We start from the raw sequence: 24,612 nt of genomic DNA on the forward strand, positions 1-24,612 counted from the left end.
AAAAAAACTGCCGATGAGTGCGCGTTCTGCACTACGTCACAATTAAACCACATATTTGCACCACGCAGTTCAACACATCACCGGGCTACAGTTCGCTACATCGTCCAAATGTCCACACTTAAACTTTAGATTCACCCAATTGCATTTAAAAGTTCTGAAACCCGGAATAAACCTTTTTACTACAAAATCGACTATGGACAAAGCTACTTGTGTCCGCATCTAAAAGTCGAAGTCCAGAAAGAGCTACCGGTTTTCTAACCCTACACTCAGGTTATCGCGTCCCAAACCAGACGCACTGCCCTTCTCGCGCGTTTCGAAAGTAACTGTGGCAAACATGCTTTTATGCACTTTCGCTGAAACGCGTGTCTGCGCCCCCGCCGGCCACATGAACGCTTACCGGTCACAGAGGAACAGGGCGCGGTCTCGAGCCGTCGGCGTCGACACGAAACGCACTGAGACACGAATGTCCAAATGCCACAATCTCTCACACAAATGCTTTCTTTTAATTCACCATCTAATGAACACAAGCTCGGGGTGCCCTCAGCAAGCCCAAACGCTCCGACAAGCGTGTGAGGTTCCTGGATTCTTGAGAAGGGATGCCGTTGTGCTCGGTCATTATACAGCTCATCTTGAGTGGACTTAATTATAGGTTCAAAACCAATCACGTTCTCAGGTTCAAGACCCTGTCTGGCATTCTCCATACCTACTATCGAGCCCACCTCCGATTCGATACTGTTTATTTTGAAGAGTGCTTCAGCACTCCCATCGTGTTTTCTCGGACAAATAGCAGTTACGCTATCCTGTGAACTAGAATCCCCTCTCTCTCTGAGTGAGATATACGTATGGTCTAGGACCATTGACGTGGTGCCTGCTGCTACCTCTGTCGGTACAAAACAATCAGTGGCCACTATATCAGAGCCTTCATGGCATTCGCTGCCATCTTCCCAATGACGTTCTAGCGCTCCTTCCATGGAGCTATTGAGAGGTAGCCCTACCCCTTCCCGAAATGTGCTCGGCCTTTGAGACGTTCTGATACACACCTCATTCTGAATGGAACTTCTTTGTTCCCTGCTATCGAAGCTTTGCTCCACCACATTTTCCACAGCTTCTAGGTCGCCCATATCCAGGCGCTCTTCTTCATAGGTGCTTGGCCTCTCAGAGGTCCCCAAGCAGCTAACGGAAGTAATATGTTCCCAGCCAGAGAAGCTTTCCGTCGCTTCAACAAACTCCTCATGACTCCTGCCTTCTTGGCTGTCCACCTCTCTGCCTTCCTCTATCTGAGCTTCTCGCTCCGAAGTAAGGCTGTCGCGAGGTTCGAGGCCAACCTTGCAGGAATCGACTTCCCTCCAGCAAACGCTGCTATCGGAGCAAACATTCACCGCTTGCTCGACCTTCTGCATCGCCAGCTGCCCCCTTTTCGCCATCGCAAGCTCGAGTCGCCGCTCGAAGTCCACCCTCTCTAATTGGAGCTGCTGCTTCAGTATGCGTGTCTGACGCTCTAGCAACACTTTATTTTCACGCGTTACGCGCTCTAGCTCCTCCTTCTTAGCTCTAAGCACCAATTCAAGCTTTTCCTTCGCCGCCTTTCGTTCTGCAGCCCGTTGCTCACGCTCCCTCTCCATCCGCTCCTCGTACCATACTCTAAACTCCGCTCCCGTCAGTCCCATTTTATCCGCCAACTCAATTAACTCCCACGTGTTCGTCATCGTGTTAACCGCGTCAAAAAATCTACTGGAAAAACAAACGACTTTGTCCTGTCGCTGCGGACGCCAATTTGTGATGCGGGTTCTTGTTGCTGATTTGTTTTTCTCCCGGGCTGAGCCTCAGAGAGTTTTGTTAATAAGGACAAAGCCGTTCGGTTTCCAAGAAACACACAAAAAGTTTAATTGAAAAGAAAGAAGGCAAAGATTCCTCACAAAACAAACACTTAATAAACAGTTGACTGGACATGACGAAACACATCTGTAAACACCCAACAAGAACGTTCAAAGTCAGTAACTAAACCTAACGTTCGAAAGAGGCTGAGTGATGGGAGTAGCGCAAGAGTATCGGTGCAGTCTCACCCACAAGTTGGTTTTCGGCGGTGATGAGAAACCGGAACGCCGTGACTCCTGAGCCAGTGCGTGGGCTGGACGAGGACGAGGGAACGCTGGCTGCTGGCGACACGTCGAAAAGCCCTACCAAATCGTGATGGTTTCGGCTTGAGGAGCGTGGACACGTCGGAGACGGGAGAACGCAGGCTGGTGGCGACGCGTCCGGGAACTAGGGTCGACCTAGTCAAGCAGCTGGGCGCACAGCTCGGGCCCGGAGCCCGACGGCTGTAGCTCGCCTGCCGGAACCAAAGTCCGCAGGCCCTGGAAAGGAGTTCAGGACCGGATGGCCACGGTCCTTTGGAGCGGGAACCCGACAGCAGGAGGCCCCGGCCGGTGGAAGTCCTGTAGGCTCGGGTCCGGAACCCAACGGCCCATCTTCAGCGCCCGGTCCGGTGACGACCTTCCGCTTGCACTGCCTGCCTCGAATTCCCCTTGCTCTGGTCTCCCCAGGCTCCTGCTTCAGCTCTGGCCCACTTGTCTCGTTCTCATTGGAGATACTACTGTTTCGTGGTGTCAAGCCATTGGGCCTTGAAATCTCCGTGTTCGCTGCCCATTGGATGTTTTACCTTTTGTTTACTTCACGTCCTGCCACGCATCCTCGTGCTTGACGCTCTTTAACGTCGTCATTCTTGTTTGAGCAGCACCGCACGTGCACTCTGGTATTTCTCCTTTTGTTTTTTTTTTTTCCGTGACGCGCACTTTTCGAAGGCGCGCACTTTGAACGCGCACCACACATCACAGGATTCAACAGCGTCTTTCTTAGGCAGATAACTACGCACATTAGCGATTAAGACTGCCATACATTGACAAACGGGATCATTCAAAGGGGCGAGGCAAGGTTGAGGGGGAAGTGGGCGACGCGCATGCCTGAGATATAGAAATGACTGCTACGACTGCAATTCAACAACGCTATCAGATTCTGCATGGTACGAAAATTGCTTGTTTTCAAGTAGTAACTTGTCAAAGCATAGCTTGAAGGGTTTGCCGCTCAGCATGCCATGGTCATATAGTTTCCTTCGTGCCTGTCGAACTCTAGCTGAGTAGTCTTCGCGAATTGAAAAAGTCGTGCCCTTGAGCTTGGATGCAACTGCAAGAACTTTTGATTTATCTTTAAATCTTGCATATTTTACTATGATAGGTCTACTTTTGTTTTGCTGGTATCGACCAAGCTGATGTGCACGCTCCAAGTCGTGTTCTGGTATGAAGATACCGAGATTTTCAGAGCAAAATTGTATCACTTTTGCCTGGGACTGAATCGAAGACTCACCTTTTGTGTCTGGGATACCACAAAAAAGCAGGTTAGAACGACGTAGGCGATTTTCAGCATCATCACACTTATCTGTAAGAACCCTGATTTCCGCAGAAAGTTTGGCAAAACTGTCCTTCACGTCTGCCTTTAGACCTGTTTCGTTAGACTGAGTCGACTGCACAATTTTTTCTAGGGTGTCAACACGAGTCGAGAGGGTGGTCACGAGCGCCTCAATGCTAGACTGGGATGTTCGGATTAGTGAAAGTTCTGTCAGGACCGAGGTTTGATATGCTTCTATGCGGGATATTGCATTTGCAATGGTTTCCATTGACGGTGGTGAAACAGGTCCTGGGTTTAGTTCGACGTCATCCGACAACAATAGGAGCATAATTACCGCCTGAGCATTGTTACAAAGAGACCACAACATTTCACACAGTAACCTACATGTACCAATAACACAAGTGGGGCACGACACCGCAAGAAGACAGCGATTTCCAGAACGCACGCAGGCTGCGTTTGAAAGGTAACTGACGTGCATTAAGAAGGGCATTTTTGTGACCACTGTCGTTGCGGTGGCGTGCCCCAAGGCGCTCGAGTCTGGTGCCGCTATTTGTAGGCGATGTTGACGCCCCTCACTTGTAGTAGCCCGGTGTTGCCAGACGCAGAAGCGAGCGGCCGACGGAAACGGCATCCTCGGGGTTTCTTGTGAAGAGGCATTCCAGGCCAGCGACTGAATCGTGACGGGCGCGCTTTGGTAATAGTCCAGGAACGGCTGGTTAGCCAGGAAGCCAAGGCGGAGCAATGGTGCAAACAACAGGACGGAAACCTGCATTAAGAAGGGCATTTTCGTGACCACTGTCGTTGCGGTAGCGTGCCCCAAGGCACTCGTGTCTGGTGCCGCTATTTGTAGGCGATGTTGACGCCCCTCACTTGTAGTAGCCCGGTGTTGCCAGACGCAGAAGCGAGCGGCCGACGGAAACGGCATCCTCGGGGTTTCTTGTGAAGAGGCATTCCAGGCCAGCGACTGAATCGTGACGGGCGCGCTTTGGTAATAGTCCAGGAACGGGTGGTTAGCCAGGAAGCCAAGGCGGAGCAATGGTGCGAACAACAGGACGAAAACCTGCATTAAGAAGGGCATTTTCGTGACCACTGTCGTTGCGGTGGCGTTCCCCAAGGCGCTCGAGTCTGGGGCCGCTATTTGTAGGCGATGTTGACGCCCCTCACTTGTAGTAGCCCGGTGTTGCCAGACGCAGAAGCGAGCGGCCGACGGAAACGGCATCCTCGGGGTTTCTTGTGAAGAGGCATTCCAGGCCAGCGACTGAATCGTGACGGGCGCGCTTTGGTAATAGTCAAGGAACGGGTGGTTACCCAGGAAGCCAAGGCGGAGCAATGGTGCGAACAACAGGACGAAAACCTGCATTAAGAAGGGCATTTTCGTGACCACTGTCGTTGCGGTGGCGTGCCCCAAGGCGCTCGTGTCTGGTGCGGCTAATTGTAGGCGATGTTGACGCCCCTCACTTGTAGTAGCCCGGTGTTACCAGACGCAGAAGCGAGCGGCCGACGGAAACGGCATCCTCGGGGTTTCTTGTGAAGAGGCATTCCAGGCCAGCGACTGAATCGTGACGGGTGCGCTTTGGTAATAGTCCAGGAACGGGTGGTTAGCCAGGAAGCCAAGGCGGAGCAATGGTGCGAACAACAGGACAAAAACCTGCATTAAGAAGGGCATTTTCGTGACCACTGTCGTTGCGGTGGCGTGCCCCAAGGCGCTCGAGTCTGGTGCCGCTGTTTGTAGGCGATGTTGACACCCCTCACTTCTAGTAGCCCGGTGTTGCCAGACGCAGAAGCGAGCGGCCGACGGAAAAGGCATCCTCGGTGTTTCTTGTGAAGAGGCCTTCCAGGCCAGCGACTGAATCGTGACGGGCGCGCTTTGGTAATAGTCCAGGAACGGGTGGTTAACCAGGAAGCCAAGGCGGAGCAATGGTGCGAACAACATGACGAAAACCTGCATTAAGAAGGGCATTTTCGTGACCACTATCGTTGCGGTGGCGTGCCCCCGCAACGACATTGCATTGCATTCGTCTTGACAATGGTGCCTAAGTAAGCTTGTTTCTTAACGCACAAGTGTAAAAAAATTATTTATGTGTTTTCTCGCTGCTACTGGGTAGATATAAAACTTCTGTGACCTGTGGCCCATGCGCACATACCCGTTGCATATACGTGCCCATCGAGGATAAGTGACACTGTTGTTTGCAATTGTTTGACCAGTACGCAACGATATTATGACATTATTCAGGTCGTGACGAGCACATTGTATTCGTCTAACCATTTTACCCTCCCGTACTAATTTCGGTGTACCCCAAGTTGAACATGAGATCACGAACACCCAGATGTAGGCATAGATAGATAGATAGATAGATAGACAGACAGACAGATAGATAGATAGATAGATATATAGATAGATATATATATATATAGATAGATAGATAGATAGATATATAGATAGATATATATATATATATATAGATAGATAGATAGATAGATAGATAGATAGATAGATAGATAGATAGATAGATAGATAGATAGATAGATACGCATATGCACATATGCTCAAAGTAACGTCAGAATACGAAGAATTGCTTCGAATTTTTTAATAAGGAGGCAATCAAAATTTGTCACTTTGAAGTCTGAGTGGCATTCGAGCATTCTTACACACAGCCACATCAGTGGCTGCAAGTTTATAAATTTTTAAACATCGCTACAAAGGCGCCACCTTGAACAAAGAATCACGTTAACTGATAAATTATGGTGTGGTCAAAGAGATGCCATAAAACCAGTTGCCATAGAATGTATATTGCGCGATAAGTAAATGGTTTTAACGCTTCCAACCCATTACAAAGGGCTCGACCATATTTACTCATATCATCAGCCACATCTTGAAGTGCACGTATTTCTTTATATACGCGTAGTGCACACTTTTCTTCTCTGTCGAATGAAGATTAAGGGTATAGTCAGTACTCTCGTAGTTTTTAAAATCATGAAGGTTTTTGACGTAATGGGTAATTTACAAATGGACATTTAGTATGCGAACCACGAGAATTCGACACGAGTTCTACAAAGACGGCCCTTCCAGCTTTCGCCCTCACTGCGCAGCATATTTTGCGCAGGCATGGTATTTCGTTTGGAACTGATTGAGCTGAATTACTGACGCTCTCCTTCTTTTCGCCAAAAGCAATACCACTGTGCGTAATGAGTGGAACAATGGTATATAGAACATGCCATGAGCCAGACGATGAATAGCATTGCATTGTCTGCTAGATCTGCTTTGCTTTGCCCTTGAGACAATCAGCAAATAGCTCCTAACTTCTTCCCTTCTATTAGTCAACAAGGCGTACAGAGAACAAATGGACTTACGAAACTAGGGCAAGGTTCTGCAAAATGTGCTGGACGGCTAGTCCCTCTCATCTTTGCAAGTCTGAAACAAAGGTGAATAAATCGCTGAATAAAATATAAGTAACAATACTGGAATATCATGTGTAATCATGATGTAAAAGGGCCTAATGAAGTGTCACAGGTGAAAGTCATTGCCGAAAATTTCAAGGAAAGCATTGGCATTGGCAAGCGGTATGATCACGTACATTCTTCTGTAATTTGGAGCTTTCATGTTGTGATGATCATTGTCTTAATCATTGCGGCCCCCGTCCACGTTTGCGAAGTATGATAAGCATATGCGTGAAATTTTGAACTCAAAATGGCGTTTCAGATGTGCAGTGGAACAGAATTAGCGGTGTGTATATGCGCCACAGAGAGGATGACCGATGTGACTTGAACGCAACTCGAAAACAGCGTTCAATGAAAGACCTCTGGTCGCAATAAAATGAGAAATTTTACACCTACTTCACGCAACACAAAAGCGAAGTTTTACAGTTAATTTTTTTTATTATTGTGTAATGTATTCTCACTCGCGGTGTCAAGCTCATGAAAAGTTTTGATCTAGACGTGTGTTTAGTCATAATCGTATTAGTAATCAGGCTATTTCATGTCAGCTGCACAAGCATGCCGTCACCTAAGGATCTCTGATTTGCGCTATTTTGCGAAGGAGAATTCTATTTCACGGCTGTGAAATTTCTTAATTTACCAGGTACACTAACGCTAAACATTTTCTTGCAACCATTTGCATCTTTGGTTCTTTATCCTCTTGTCCTTTCTAATCATCAACTCTCTGTTTTTCGGCTTACATAATCAGCTTAGCCTACTGTTCCCATCACGGCGAAAATGTCTGATGCTTTTTTGCTTCTGTAAGTCATTTTATGCCTCTCATTGTGTTTTGCATATTTGTCTTTCATAGCACGTCGCACTGCTCTTAACTTCTTCATGAGCCACTTTGTTAATCACTGACTCTCTCTCTACCATGTATCATTGCGGGAATCGTTCAGTGGTCGTACATTTTAAGGTTAAATAACAGAGTTTAATCGCTTTCATGATATAGGAATGCCTACCGGGAAAACAGCGGTACTTTAGTGGACACGCGAACAGCACCATGCCGACGTTTCCGAATCTACTGTTCAACAAGCAGGCTTTTCCAGTGCTCCTGCTGTCGTGGTCAACGGTTGCCATTGCCAGCCCGATAAACGTTCCTGCTGCGCCGATAGCACCGATAGCACTTTCGTCCGTGATTGACTCCGGGCATGTGCACTTTCCGGCTTAACTTCCTTCGGCCATCGACTACAGACAGCCAGCTATATCGACCCTGACATCACCCACGGCGAAGAATTTAAGCTGCCGCTACAACCGATCTTCCTTCAGTGGACACGGGAACAGCACCACGCCGAGGTTTCCTGATTCCCTGTTAAACATGAAGGTGTGTAAACCGTAACCACTCTTTGCTAAGAAGTCAGATTATGCCTTTTTGGTAGTGTTCCCGTGTCCACGAACACTTTGCGCACTTTTGTTGGACTGTATTTCAATATTTTTGCTTTCTGGTGACATCGAAACCAATCCAGGACGCACTACTCATTCTGAAAATCTTTTTTAGATATTGAATCATTGCCAGCCCCGCCACGGTGGTCAAGTGGTTAAGGTACTCGTCTGCTGACCCGCAGGTTGCGGGATCAAATCGGGGCTGTGGCGGCTGCATTTCCGATGGAGGCGGAAATGTTGTGGGCCCATTGTGCTCAGATTTGGGTGCACGTTAAAGAACCCCAGGTGGTTAAAATTTCGGGAGCCCTCCACTACGGCGTTTCTCATAATCATATGGTGGTTTTGGGACGTTAAACCCCACAAATCAATCAATCAATGAATCGTTGCCGGAAAACCCAACCGAGCAGATGAATTCTCTCGAAATTAATCAAGGATATTCATACGCGATCGTTACAAAGTGCAAAGGTTCAGAACGAATTAGCTGCCGACATAATGTATACTAAATTTAGCCAAAAGACCATATAGGCAACAGTTGTGGCTGTACAAAAGTGCCTGGACGATCTCGAGCAAAAATCTGAAACCCTAGACAAATATAAGAAACAGTTATCTGAAATGCATGTTTCAATCAACAACCTTGAAGCACGTTATACTTCGTTTCCACCACGACTTGACGACTTAGGGGTCCGTTAAATGCGCAATAATCTTGTCTCCTAAGGCCTTTTCGATTCTAAAGCAGCATGGCAGGAGACAGAAGCCGAACTAACTGTTGAAATAAAGTCAGTTATTGGTTCCTTCACAGACGGCCAAATTGTGAGGACGCATAGGTTGGGCTTCTTCTATCCCACGAAATCCCGCCCAATAATTGTCAAGCTTACTGGCTTTAAATCTGAAGAGCAACTGCCAGCCCTCCGAGGTCAATTGTAACAAATAAACATTGGTGTCTCCAAAGACTTTTCAACAACCTCTCGTCTTGTCCGCAAAAAGCTAATCAAATTCCGTATCAATCAGCCTAATCCTGCCTCCTTTAAACTCCGCTACAATCAGCTGATAGGAAACAACAACTGTTACGTTTATAATGCTAGCCTTGGCATCGTCGGTGAATTGCAATCGCATACTTCTCACGGAGGTCGCATTCGACATCTTCCTACAAATAGTGCACAATACAAATAGTTAGAGGGGCGGTGGTGTATTATCATCTTCCACAGCTGAGCTCTTCATCCTTTATTCTAACACGAGAAGCATTGCAAGTAAATCTGCCTTCTTAGCATCCGCGATAGAATTGTGCGGGGCTCATGTAATTGCTCTCACGGAAACGTGCCTTTCTTCAAATGCGCATGACAATGAATTTCTTGATAGTGCACAAAACTTTACTGCCTATCACTAACTGTGATCGCACCACGCGTTGAGGTGGAGGCGTGCTCCCTTCATCCGCACAAACATTCTCAAATGAACTTGTAGCGGGGAGAAAAGAGGAGACGTGAGACGACGTCGAAGGCGGCCGATGGGGCCGTGCCGATCTCGCCACTTTATTGCAGGCCTGAAGCGGAGCCACGTCGGCTACCAGCGTCCGCCACGCCAGGCGTGTCAGCTCGTTCTAATTCTCGCGCAGCTCGAGCTCGCGCCAGCTGCGCGAGAGACGCGGCGCGGTGATGGAAAAAATGATGATGGTGATGATGGCACTACAGGGCTCCCCCCCTAGCGCTTTGCGCGATTTGAACGCATATGAAAAAAAGAAAGAGGGTGACAAATGCTATGTACATGAACGGTAGTCCATAAAGTGTTCCTTTGGCAAGTCCAGTTTGTCAACGTGTAGTGACCATCGGGAACCAGTGGGTCTCGTGTGGGTGACACTGAGAGTTGCGCAGTGGACGAAGAAGTAAGCGCTCGATGGAAAGAAATGCGTAATGGCGGATGGCTCGGTCCCAGAGGTCTTCAATCGTGGAAAGCACCTCTGGAATTTCGAGGTCTCGCGCCACTTGTGATGCGTTTCTGTAGGCGAAAGAGAGGCCGTACTCAGTGACGCTGTGAAGCGACGCGTGACTGAGAACGTGCTCAACTGGTGCACTAAAGTGCGGGCTGTAAAGCGTGTCAAACGGGCCCGTGTCGTAGAGGCCGTCGTAGAAGGTGTAGTCGCACACGCCGTCCGCAGGCAGCGGCTGTGACTCGTTCGTCGCCGTGCCGAATACGCGGACCACGGGAAATGGCGTCATGGGAGGCTGTGCAGGAAAGACGGGTTCAGTTGTCGCCTCAGTCACTGTCGAGGTATTCGACGCTGGTGGACTGGTGGCAGTGCTTGTTCCCATGCTTTCAGTTGGCTCCACAGTGGTTGTAGTTGGGTCTGTTGACTTGACAGACGTCATAGACAGTTCAGTTGGCTGGTCAGACGTCGTAGGCAGCTCAGTTGGCTCAACAGATGTCGTAGGCAGTTGAGTTGGCTCCACAGATGTCGTAGGCAGTTCATACGCGGGACACGCGTCGCTAGTGGCCAGGCGAGAGGAAGTCGGGAGGTCAATAACGGGTGAAAGGTCACCTGTGCCAGGCTCCGAGGCGGGTGGCAAGGTGGCCGTCATGGAGTCTGGTGGGGCCACGGTTGGTAGCACATGTTGCGACGCAGTGACAACCCCAAAGTCGCGGGCCCCAGGAAGCGGTTGGTACGTAAGGCCATTGCGGGCGAGCATTGAGGGCAGGCTCTGGCTCCGCGAAGGCACGGCGCTGGGGCCCGTCGTAGACCACGAAACAGAGACAGGGACAGGGGCCGGGGACGCCGAGTGTGGTCGGCTGCTGCCCGGGTAGGTGCGAGTGGAATGTAGCGAGGCACCCGGCAGGCCATTGCTGGCACCAGTGGCAGGTGGCGGAGCGGCAGGGGGCACCGTCGAGGAGCTGACCAGCAGCTGCGGCGAGGAGGAGGTCGAGACGTCTGAGCTGGTGGTCGCGGAAACGGCGAGGGCCACGGTGTCGAGTGCCGTCGCTTTCTTGGAAAACGTGCAGGTAGCAGGTACGTGTGATGAAGCTCTGCACGGGGGCTCTGAGGGAATGTACCTCTCGGAGGGAAGGTCAGTCGCAGTGGGGAAGTCTTCTACCTCGCGGTCGTGATCAGGTGCAGGAGTGGATGTTTCTGCGACCGGATCAGGTGTAGAAGTAGTCGAAGCCGGGGTACCGAGGTAGCGGTCAATGGAGGGCTGCGGACCGGTTCGTACCTTGCTCTGCGACGCCGGGGAAACCTGCCTGGTGCGGGTAAACGAAAGCGGATGGTATGTGTTGCCGCTGCGGGCGAGCACCGCAGTGCAGAGGGCATCGTAAGGCTGCGGGCTGGTGCTTGAAGTGGCAGCGAGATGGCGCAACTCTACCGGTAGGGCGTCGAGAAGAATGGCGTGCATCAGCAGCTGGTCCGTGATGCCATTCACCGCAAGAACGGCATCGAGCTGCATGAACCATACCTTGGGGTAGGTCGATTGGAACGGCGGCACTGGTGGGCAGATTTGCGGGAACATGGCCGCGGGCCGCTCGGCGAAGGGCGTGTTCTCCGGGTCACCAATGTAGCGGGGAGAGAAGAGGAGACGTGAGACGACGTCGAAGGCGGCCGATGGGGCCGTGCCGATCTCGCCACTTTATTGCAGGCCTGAAGCGGAGCCACGTCGGCTACCAGCGTCCGCCACGCCAGGCGTGTCAGCTCGTTCTAATTCTCGCGCAGCTCGAGCTCGCGCCAGCTGCGCGAGAGACGCGGCGCGGTGATGGAAAAAATGATGATGGTGATGATGGCACTACAAACTCAACGATTCAATAAACATAGTTGCTTCACGTTTTCTTTGGACCCCTTTGATCTTAGTAGGTGATTTTTATCTCCCTAACATTAATTGGACAACTGATCCACCATGCTTATCACTCTTTTCGGTTCACGCCAAGGATTTCATAGATATCTGTTCTCTTTTGGGTCTGCATCAACTGGTCTACCAACCTAGCAGGGTAACAAGTTCTGCCTCAAATACACTTGACCTAATTTTGACTAACACACCCATCTTAGCTTCTGAAATCACTTATCTTCCCGCTATCAGTAATCATTCCCTGCTTGCTTTTCACCTTAAAATGCCACCTCCCAAACGAACTAATGAGAAAAAGGTGATACGTGATTTTAAAAGAGAAAATTTTGATGCCTTTAGTGCTAAATTGTCTAATTTCATTGATATTTTTTGTTCTCGATTCGATGATCGCTGTGTACAAGCGAACTGGGATCTTTTTGCTGCAAAAGTAGATGAACTCACCACAAAATACATCCCTAACCGTAACATCTTCTTTAATCAGAAGGCACCACGATACAACGCCTACATCAGACGACTGTCTAACCGTAAAAAACGACTACGAATCTGCGACACTGACACCTACTGAAGAACGTTGGGAGATTTTCAAGGCTGCACACAACGCTTACGTTGCCGCCCTGAAATCCCCCAAGTTTCACTTTGTTTCTCGTACACTGCCAGAAACGCTCTCAACCAATGTACGCAAATTTTGGCACCTAATTAACCCTTTGCCAGGCAACAGCATAGCTCTAGTATTTAATTTTGACAATTCAGTTCCTACTAACATATGTACCGATCTTCCTAATGACACTTTCAGAAACAACTTTTCTTCAGTTGGTAACGTCATTCCGCCTCATGCGCAGAATCCTGACTATATCGTCATGCCCGCAATTTTCATCAATCCTTCTCGTATTGCTAAAGGCATCAAAATTTTCTCTTTTAAAATCATGTATCACCTTTTTCTCATTAGTTAGTTTGGGAGGTGGCATTTTAAGGTGAAAAGCAAGCAGGGAATGGTTACTGATAGCGGGCAGATAAGTGATTTCAGAAGCTAAGATGGGTTTGTTAGTCAAATTTAAGTCAAGTGTATTTGAGGCAGAACTTGTTACCCTGGTAGGTTGGTAGACCAGTTGATGCCGACCCAAAAGAGAACAGATATCTATGAAATCTTTGGCGTGAGCCGAAAAGGGTGATAAGCATGGTGGATTAGTTGTCCAATTAATGTAAGGGAGATAAAAAATCACCTACTAAGATCAAAGGGGTCGAAAGAAAACGTGAAGCAACTATGTTTATTAAATCGTTGAGTTCATTTGAGAATGTTTGTGCGGATGAAGGGAGCACGCCTCCACCTCGACGCGTGGTGCGATCACAGTTAGTGATAGACAGTAAAGTTTTGTGCATTATCAAGAAATTCATTGTCATGCAAATTTGAAGAAAGGCACGTTTCCGTGAGAGCAATTACATGAGCCCCGCACAATTCTATCGCGGATGATAAGAAGTCAGATTTATTTGCAATGCTTCTCGTGTTAAAGTAAAGGATGAAGAGCTCAGCTGTGGAAGATGATAATACACCACGGCCCCTCTAACTATTTGTATTGTGCACTATTTGTAGGAAGATAGCGAATGCGACCTCCGTGAGAAGTATGCGATTGCAATTCACCGACGATGCCAAGGCTAGCATTATAAACGTAACAGTTGTTGTTTCCTATCAGCTGATTGTAGCGGAGTTTAAAGGAGGCAGGATTAGGCTGATTGTTACGGAATTTGATTAGCTTTTTGCGGACAAGACGAGAGGTTGTTGAAAAATCTTTGGAGACACCAATGTTTATTTGTTTTAATTGACCTCGGAGGGCTGGCAGTTGCTCTTCAGATTCAAAGCCAGTAAGCTTGACAATTATTGGTTGGGTATTGCTAAACGTATATATAACTTGCCCATTCACTCTCCTCCTGGCCATGACAATATCGGTTCTAAATTTCTGAAGAGCACCATCACTTACAGTTCGATGACACTTGCAAAAATCTTTCAACAATGCTTAGATACATCAGCTTTTTCTGCGCAATGGAAAATCGGGCAGGTAGTGCCAATTTTTAAATTGGGTAATAAACACTCTCTGAATAAATATTGCCCACTTTTTCTAACAAGCACTTCCTGTAAACTATTAGAACATGTAATTTTTTTCAACCTCAGTACCTTTCTTGAATCTAACTCTTTTTCACCCCTGCACAACATGGATTCCGCAAGCATTTTTCATGCGACACATAACTCATATCATTCACTCACAAACTGCATCAGATTTCGGAACGATCATCATACGCCGACTGAATTTTTTTAGACTTCCTCAAGGCTTTCGACAGTCTGTCACCAACTACTACTTTTCAAGTTGAGCCTTTTAAACCTTGACAATATTTTACTGAAATAGATTGAGTGTTTTTTGATTTACCAGAATTCAGGACGTTACTGCTAACAATAAGAACTCGTCATCTGCTACGGTTCATTCAAGAGTACCGCAAAGGTCACTCCTTGGTCCGCTTCTCTTTCTTATTTATATTAACGACCTCACGCATTCTATTTCTTGTAACATACACCTTTTTGCAGAGGATTGCGTCATTTTTCGTGAAATAATCGGTGATAATGACATTTCAATCCTTCATTCTGATCTTAACACCGTAGCAGCCTGGTGCAGCATATGGCGAATAAACTTAAACATTGGCAAATGTAACGTAATGCGCGTAACCAGACCACCCAACACCCCACTAACATACTACATAAACAACGTCCCGCTCGATCCGGTCAACTCGTATATATACTTGGTTGTTCTTATCACGACAAACCTTTCTTGGGCACCTCACATCTATAACATCACTAATAATGCCAATCACATGTTAGGCTACATACGTCATAACTTTTCCAAAGCACCATCAGCATGAAAATTGCTCTTATACAACACATTGATAAGATCCAAACTCGGATATGCCTCTTCTGTGTGGGATCCTTACTACGATAACTTGATCACTTCGCTAGAACTTGTACAGAATAACTCTCCGTTTCATACTGTCAAACTGTAATCGCACTGCCAGTATACCTTGAATGAAACCCAACCTAGGCCTACCTTTACTTGCACCCAGTCGTCAAATATCCCGCTTGGCCACTATTCACAAAATATTTCATCATCCCGCCCTTCATGACCAACTAATCCTCAATTCTTAGTACATATCTCATCGTATCGACCATTGTCATAAGGTTGGCATTGTATTATGAAACTCGCAGTGCTTTTGTCGATCATTGATCAGATTCCAACCATGTACCTAAAGACACAGTAACTATTACTAATAACCATATATCTGTCAAGACTTAACTAATTTTGTAATATTATTAAGTGTACAAAGCATTATGCTTGCATTTTATGTATTATTTTTATAATGTATGGAATTCGTTGTACTTACGCAGCTAAGATTGTATAATGAGTACTTTTTGTTAGTTGAATAACTTATTTTTATGCTGCATTTAGTTCTTTGTAATCTTGTAACCACTCCCCTCTACATTGCCACATGGCCTTGAGGGTAAATAAAATGAAATAAAAAGATAAAATGAAACATCCGTGTCCTTAGGTGAACTTTCTTAATAAACAACCTATTCTTGAACCAAATTGCGTTCTGCCATCAATCCCAAGCACTCAATCATTCTTCGAAATTTCAAATATTTTTTGTGTCTTGAAAAGTTATTATGTGATCTAAATCAAAACTTTGTTCCATTGGTGTTTTAAAATATTTATAATGGTCATCGTTATGATTACATAAAAGTCTGATGTCGCCTCTGAGCCATGCTATTGAGGTATCCCCAGTTTCTACATCTGCCTAATTCTCCGCAATCTAGTCATTTGAATATTTTATGCAAGCGTGCTGTTGAAAAGACAGCGCTTATTCGTCACGCTCTAATTTTTTGTCTTTGAAATTTACTACTATGCTTGTTAAAAAGAAAGTAGGCCTTCTGTGGACTCTTTTTGGATGTGAGCTGGGCATTCAGGAATGCACCTTGAACTCCTGCACGCCTTGATTAAGCCGAGCAAATATGCACACTTCTATTACAGTGAGTGCTTCTTCTAGTAATTTAATGAAGCATAAACAATTCTGCTGAAGTTGGCAGCTTCTTTTATTATTCATCTGGCCGCATGAGTTTGAATAGTTGATAAATATCTTTTCCTGAAGTTAGCCTAATACCTGTTTAAATTAGCGTCATGTGTGGTTGTTTTCTTTTGAAGCTCATTATCAGAATAGTTAGAATAATTTGAGAAATTTTAGTTTCGTAGGTATTATTCAATAATATCTTGTTTCTTGTATGCCACTTGTTGAAAGGGCACAAATTGTCAAGCGGAAGTTGAGGATAACCTAGTTTACTGACCAAGCTGCATGCCCTGACTGCTCACTGTACATTTGCTTTCAAGAACCAATGTTTCGGCACGTACCCAGTATTGCGTTTGGCTATTAAGCCGGTGGTTAAAACATGAAGAAAAAAGCCTAAAAGTTTGATGAAGGGAAAATAGGTATTGAGTAATCTGGGGAATATAAATTTGGCTAATCATAGGGTAAGTACAAATAAAGACCGTACAGAACTAATTGTTAAAATAAATAAATAATAGCCCCACAGTGGTGGTATAGTGTCTAAGGTACTCGGCTGCTTTCTCGCAGGTCGCAGGATTGCATGCCAGCTGCGGTGGCTGCAATTTCGATGGAGGCGGAAATGTTGTAGGCCCATGTGCTCAGATATGGGCGCACGTTAAAAAACCCCAGGTGGTCAAATTTTCGGGAGCCCTTCACAACGGCACCTCTCCTATTCATATGGTGGTTTTGGGACGTTAAACCTACATATCAATATCAAAAATGAGTAAATAAAAGAGACCTCCAAAGAACTACAATTTTATTGAGAATGACCTAACAAGTGAACCTTCCTGTGAATGTTATGCAGACGCTCCCGTTGCTGTGGCCCAGAAATGAAGCTACAGGAGAAATTATATTTTCAGAATTAAAAGTGTTGCTTATGTTTTTAAATTTTGAAAATTTTGTTTTGCTAAGCTTGTGAGACATCAGAAAAAAAGGCAGATCCCACGTACAGTGGGAATTGATGATATGCGAAGCACGAATTAGAAAGGTTGATACGTCATTTTAAAATCGGTATAACGTTACGAGGCGGAGATATATTGGTCCGTACATGACTTTCATGTCATTATTATCATAATTGCACATGTCATTTACATTCGTCGTCAACTCCCGTCACCTCATACTAAATTTGGTATATGTGGAGCTAGTAGTAGGACCTCGAGTGCGGGCTATGAGCGTAGCATGTAGTCAAATTGACCTGACATGCATGTGAAGATTATCTTGCTCATTTGCCGTCGTCGTCTATTCACGCCACGTAATACAACCATTCGTATATGTCAAGCTAGCAAAACGGGAGGAAGCACGCTATGAGCACGGTGTGTTGTCATGTTTTTACATGACACGCGTGTAACGATTATCATGTTTGCACATGCCATATACTTTCGTCATTCATTGACGTCACTTTACACCGAATTCGGTAAACGTGGCGCTTGCAAAACGGCTAAGATCGCATCATGAAGGGCCCAATATACTCCAATACAGCGTTCACGCTCACGCACGCTGGGCACAACGACGCAACGATCGCAAAACGCGAGCACGCCATAGTCTGACGCCTGGTGCGAACAGCGCGACCAGCGTCCGCCGGAGCGGTCCGATGGCAACCGGCGCGAAATGCGACATACTGCATTTTGCGCCCATGAATTAGCCAGACAACACTGCGTCTCTCTCTTTTCGTGACGGATGGAAGCCGGGCGCGCTGAAATGTGCATGCGTCAAAGTAGTGCATCGCAGCGCCCGTCTGCGAGTATATGGCAGGACCGGTGCCTGGCGTAGCAAGGCCAGGATGACCCTACAAAATGTACGCCAGTGAGCACGTGCACCGCGTCACGTCGAAATGTATTGGCGCCTTGACTGTGGCATGTAGTCATGTTTTGACATGACACGCATCTGATGATTAACATGTTTGCACCAGTCACATACCACCGTTATCCATTGTCATCACGTAATACCAAATTTGGCATGCGTAAAGCTAGCGAAACGGCCGTGAGCACATCATGAGCGTAGCATGTAGTCACGTTGTTACATTACATGCATCTCATGTTTATTACGTGTGCACCAGTAATATACCTGTGTCATGCGTACACGTACCGTAATACTAAATTTGGTATGAGTGAAGCTAGGGAAACGGCCGCCAGCGTATCATGAGCGTAGCATGTAGTCGTGTTGTTACGTAACAAGCACCTCATGATTATCATGTTTGAATCAGTCACATACCTTCGTAATCCAGTCAAGTACCGTTATATCAAATTTGGCATATAAGACGCTAGCGAAACGACCGCGAACACATCATAAGCTTAACATGTAGTAATGCTGTTACATTACACTCATCTCATGATTTTCATGTTAGGGTCTGTCGCTTGTCTTCGTCACACAATCATGTCCTACCATACCGGTTTTGCAACATGCTATGTTGCCGAAACCACCGCAAGAACTACTGGACCATAAAATGTAAATCATAACGTTCATGAAATTCATCTCACGATTTTCGTGTTATGACTAGTCAAATATGTTCTTCATACAGTCCTGTTATGCCTACCAAGTTTGGTAATAATACCATAATGGAAACGGCCAGGAGAGCTGAAAGTTGTAGGTGGCCAGTTAGATAGACAGGTGATAGATATATAGATAGATATATATATATAGATAGATAGATAGATAGATAGATAGATAGATAGATAGATAGATAGATAGATAGATAGATAGATAGATAGATAGATAGATAGATAGATAGATAGATAGATAGATAGATAGATAGATAGATAGATAGATAGATAGATAGATAGACACGCGCAATGTCGCCGAAGTTCGCTAAGAAATGCTTCACATTCAAGAAGTAATTCTCGAACGTGAGCGGTGCATAACCCCAACGTGCTGATTGCTCTCGTCTTCTTCAAAGCACTCAGGATCGCCCGAGCCCTCACCTACTATACGTTAGCTGCTAACGCAGAAGCGTTAAAGAGCTCTTTCCGCAGAAATTCCAATGTTGGTAGCTGCATCATTGTCGGCGTCATTGATGGTGAGCGAAAAGTCCTCATCGTGCCCATGACCGAAAAATCGAGAAAGATGCAAACGAAATAAATAATGAAAAACTTTCAGTCTGAGTGAGAGTCGAATCTGGGACATTTGCGTGATAAAGAGGTGTTTTATCACAAAGTCACGCATCTTTCCCTTACTTTTGTTGTATTTCTTGTCTTGCATACTCGAAAATGTAACAATTGTTGTGGCACAGTGATGCATTTACTCAGCAAGAATAATGGCATAAATATTGCACAAGTATTCAAGGGCTTACATGCATATGTACTGTGCATAGAGTGATTGAGTGAGTGAGTGAAACAGCTGTGTTGGGTTTGCAATAGACCTGAGTAAAGTCAGCGTCACCTCGCTAGGCACACTCGGCGATGGTCACGTTAAACCTGACTGCCCTCGCACGGGCCCTCTGGATGGCCAAGATTTAAGAGGTGAAGTCCTCAGCCCTAATCATTCTCTTCATTTTCTCTTGGTCGAAAGGAGGATAAGTAAAGGCACAGCCCCACAGGACATGCTCGAAGTCCCGCATCCAAGGGGCAAACCGGGTATGATAAGTGTTCGGGGTATATTGTGTGCAGTGCCCCAGGGCTCGGGTAGGTTATTGTTTGGAGGAGTCTGAAGGTAACAGCTTGTGTTCGGCACAGCGAGGATTCACAGGGGCAATGCTTTTCTTTAGATATAATGGTGCTTGCATATCTCATTGTACGCGCAAAGAGATTCGGATCACCCAGGAGTTGACGCGTTACCCAGTTCACGCTCAGTAAAATGTTGTGCAGCCGAATGCGCCTCTTCACTCGGATTGATCCAAGCACCTCTAATGGTTTCAAAGTGTGCAGAAAACCAGACCAACAAGCAATTTTCGAGGCACTTGACGCTTTCATGGATCTGTAGGACCTGGAGAGCCACCATACTTATTTGAAATGCCTTAATACCAGCCTTACAGTCTGAATAAGTTGTGTCGTGCACACCGTCCATCAATGCAAGATTAATGGCAACCTGCTCTGCAATGCTGGAGCTAGAAGTGTGGATGGTAGCGCAGCTAATTACTTGGGAATCACAGTCAACGACCACTGACTACAACGCTTTTTTACCATTTTATTACCCCTAAGGTTCCCAAGGGGACATTACATAAAGGGTGCGGTCACAAAAAACGTACAAAAAAGTTATGAATTAGCTTGAAAAATGGCTTGTGACGCTATGCATAAATGTTGATGAACAGGTGATTGCTGCAATATGGTGGGGGAGGTCATTCCAGTCTTTTGCTGCACGAAGAAAAAATGAGGCAGCAAAAGTAACGGTGCGGAAACGTTGACGGGCAACTTGAAAGACATGGCTAATGCGATATGACCTGCGAAAGGGGGGGGGGGAAATATGGCGCACAAGAAAGGCAATAGGCTTCTCAATGTCATTTTACCGACCTGTAGACAATTGTCATGTCAAATTCTTGAAACTATAGGCTCCAGCACGCCAACCGTCATTATGGGTCTTTGAAACTTGTCAGCCAACCAAGGGAGTGTTGGCCGCTGACAACATTTAAAAGGACACCGTACAAATATGGGCGGAATTTCATAATGGTCCACACTACCGCAAGGCATTCTTTTTAGTGGCAAGCACTTTTCTCTGATCGGGAAAGGGTTCTTCTCACCTGAGCAGTGACTCGTTCGACACCATCCTGCCACTGTACGAGTACATCTCCTAATCCGACATTTCTGGCATCGGTGTGAACCGTTTCCAGGCGTCATCGTCAAAGTCTCCGAGGACTGGTGCTTTTTGGAGACGCTGCTGAATCTCGTTGAAGGCTTTTTCGCTGTTTGTAATTTTTTGCTGTTTGTATTTACTCACCCAGACTCACCCAGCTTCATAATGGATGGTTTATCTGACTCTGAGTGAGCCAGAGTAAGTCGACTCAAAAGTGAGGTCACCGACATATGCTTCTGAATATCGTATTAGCTACTGCAGATGCGAATAATAGCAACCCCGTGTAAAGCAGGGTGTAGTCAAGATGTACTTCCCCAGAGGCCACGACAGTGGGAACCAATGCTCCTTCAATATGTTTCAGTCGTTTCTTTGACCCACACAGTCCGACACAGCGGGATCTCCTCCACTTGAACCTTCACTGAAGGTGCCACTGCTCCGTTTTGTCTGGATCAGATAAAAAGGTAAGAAGCAGGCGCGCGTTAAGAATATCAGTTCCAGCGTTCCAGAAGAAAAGTCAACGTTGCCAAGCACACGTCAACGTGTCGAAACTTTGGATCGAGCGCACCAACAACATTAGAGAATTTTTTAAGTCCATGAAAAATGGCGTGCTTTAACGCCTGCGCAAACTAGCGGTGTATCCACGAAGTGATTGATGATGATTGAGCAAAGCACAGGTATCATGCGGCGTTACTGTAAATCACCCATGAAATGGACCGCTCGCGCATATAAATCGGTGACAAAGTGGGGTAGTATTCATTGATCATGTTGTGTGGAGTTGTGATTGTGGTTTCGCCTTGATTAGTAGTGCCTTTTGGTATCGAATCTAGCGTAAGGGTAACAAAAATGAGGTCTGTGCACGTTCCCCTGCTGGTGGTTGTTTCAAGCAATACGGAATACATCGTGAAATACATGAAGATGTCATCTGCTCCACAAACCAGTCTTTGTCTAAGGTGACCATTGTCGTTCTGTTCACCATCATTATTGCCATATTCTTGGCGTATAGTGTTTACCTTGCGTATGCAGTGCCGTGATGACAGAAAGAGAATGCGTGGTTCGGAACGCGCTTCTCCTTCATCGCCATCCTGATAATCATGATCGCCCACGGCGCCTACGGCGCACAACGCCGACAATGAAGAAAAGTCGACTTTAAGGAGCTTCGTCCCTGAAGTACTTTATCATGTTCTGAAGCACAATCTGTTTCTCAGTGTCTGGAGCAATTGAAAGGAATGTGCAATGCTGTAACTTTCCTTTCCACACACTGTTGAGACATAACATTACTAGAAGCAACACAAATGGACAAGATGCAGTAACGTAGTTGCTGCATATTTCTGCAGACTGTTCATATCTGGTGTAAGTAGTTAGCTATGGAATCGCTAATCAACCTGGCATGTGAAAAATCTTTGTTTACACGTATAACAGTGTGTATTAAAATTCTCACGTGTTATATCCAAGTGTACTAAGCGCGTGCTTCAAAATTCATGAAAATTGTCAATAATAAAATATTTTTATTAACTGCATGCGTTTTGTTTTTAGTTATTTTTGTTAGACAAGATCCGGGTAGTTCAACACTTTTCTCATAAACACCACTTTAGAACAATGCGTCACCATTTGAAACGGAGCACGAACATAGTACAGTTACTTTATCAGAAAACTCAAGTAAAACCGTCGTCTAAATTTTTGAATTGAAGCTGGCAGATCTTATGCCAGAGTATACCATTTTTTTGTAGTACCATAGTACCAACCGCAATTATCCACAAATATGACACTTCAGCCAGCAAGTGGGCATTATCTAATGTCAAGAAATATTTTATTTTTAAAAATGGACAGCCCTTGAACATCTATACACGAATGGAAGCTCCTGACGTAGTAGTCCCTTCCGTTTCTTTCTGCACAGATTGTTAGAGAACAAAGTTGAAAGAACTGGGCCAACATGGCGCATCGTTACCCTGGCCACTTCTCTATTTGCAACGCGAGTTCTACTTAAAAAAAAAAAACATGACGACCAGCTCTCTCGTCTGTTTTGCCGTCCAGTGGTTAGCCCCGGTAAGGCTTTGTTGCAGCGGCACTCACCAATGCTGCAAAAAAATGTAAGCATGCGATCAAGCTGAGGTGACCACCAACAACGGCGCGTTTCAGGCAGGACAGTATGTAGGACACTCTCTCTGCATGACTGTTGTCACAGCCTAATAACGTGGATGGAGGTGGTACCTGCACTTGAATACCAAAAACCCTCGTAATTCAGTGGGACATGTTTGGTGTGTCATAAGTGCCGAATGCTCCGGTGTTCTTTGGACAAATTAGATAGACCGGTTTTAGTGATCAAGCGTTGCATTCCTTAATTATGGTATTAGTGCGCAAAGCAACTTATATTTGCATGTTTGTTATTTCCCAGTCCCGCCTAAAGAAAAGAAGACGGCCTATTGCAGGCAGCACTTTTTGCGCGCTTTGCCTGATCTAGTCTAGAATCACAACCCAAGAAATCTTTCTGGCAGCTGTGTGCGCACAAGTTTTCAGAAACCGGGCACATACACTTTTATTACCTTTATTCTTGTTTCGAGATAGGTGAGATAAAGAAGAGAGAAGACAGGCCACGATTTTTTGCGATTAGCTGTGAGATTCTGGCAAATATTGAAACTCATACCAGGTGATCAAATAGGGGACGTAAAAGTACCTTGAAAAGCAAAGGACAGTGGTTGAACTTATCAATAAAAGTATAGTAGAGATCAACCCTGCGTTGAAGGCTGAATGTTACAATCAGAAAGAGAAGTTAAGAAATATAATGTTGAAAAGAGCTCACATACCTCTAATGAGTTTGCGTAAGGTGATTCGAAATGGAAAAGCCAAGATGTGTTTTTCTGCTCTGTCTATTTATTGATTCTTGCCCGCACCCGGAGAAAGCGTTGCGACCAGAGTTGCTCCACGCTTTCTGCACAATAGCTGGTTTGGTATTGCCTCCGTGATCGGCTCACTTCTGACGAAGTGATGACGCCATCTGGTGACGTAACATGATAAGTGGCGTCAATATGATATCACAACACTGTGACGTGATCTGGTAATGAGATTAGCATTGGTAGTGAAGACATGCCGACCCTCAACTTTCACATTTCATGAGACTCCCAAAGCTTCCGCTTTATTAGGAGCACCTGGGATGGTCTGCAAATCGACAGCTCTAGAGACAGTATAATAACGCCAGCGTAGAGTATGCATAGTGTTTCGAACCCTGTGATGAATTTGCTGTAAGCTGCAGTGTGGGCACGTGGGATGCAGTATGGCCAGAACTGTTCCATATTCTCACTATTTTTTTAAAGTGGAGCATTTCTTAGCGAACTGCGGTGACTATGAGGCTATCTATCTATCTATCTATATCTATCTATATCTATCTATATCTACATCTGTCTACATATATCTATCTATCTATCTACATCTATCTACATCTATCTACATCTATCTATCTATCTACATCTATCTATCTATCTATCTATCTATCTATCTATCTATCTATCTATCTATAGATAGATATTTGGGGTTTAACGTCCTAAAACCACCATTTGATTATGAGAGACGCCGCAGTGGAGGGCTCCGGAAATTTCGACCACCTGGGGTTTTTTAACGTGCACCCAAATCTGAGTACACGGGCCTACAACATTTCCGCCTCCATCGGAAATGCAGCTGCCGCAGA

The 24,612-nt window shown here is 45.9% G+C and overlaps 1 protein-coding gene across 2 annotated transcripts in view; it reads right to left on the bottom strand.

Annotated features, from left to right (window-relative positions):
• LOC119173336 (uncharacterized) overlaps positions 1-24,612 on the bottom strand; it is a 763,312-nt gene that overhangs the window by 17,916 nt on the left and 720,784 nt on the right. For both annotated transcript variants that reach the window (XM_075896115.1, XM_075896122.1), the window contains one exon: positions 6,754-6,814. In XM_075896115.1, coding sequence (XP_075752230.1) covers positions 6,754-6,814 — 61 coding nt within the window. The remainder of the gene's footprint in view (positions 1-6,753; positions 6,815-24,612) is intronic.

Source organism: Rhipicephalus microplus, chromosome 5 (genome assembly GCF_043290135.1).
Source record: "Rhipicephalus microplus isolate Deutch F79 chromosome 5, USDA_Rmic, whole genome shotgun sequence".
Classification (NCBI taxonomy): domain Eukaryota; kingdom Metazoa; phylum Arthropoda; class Arachnida; order Ixodida; family Ixodidae; genus Rhipicephalus; species Rhipicephalus microplus.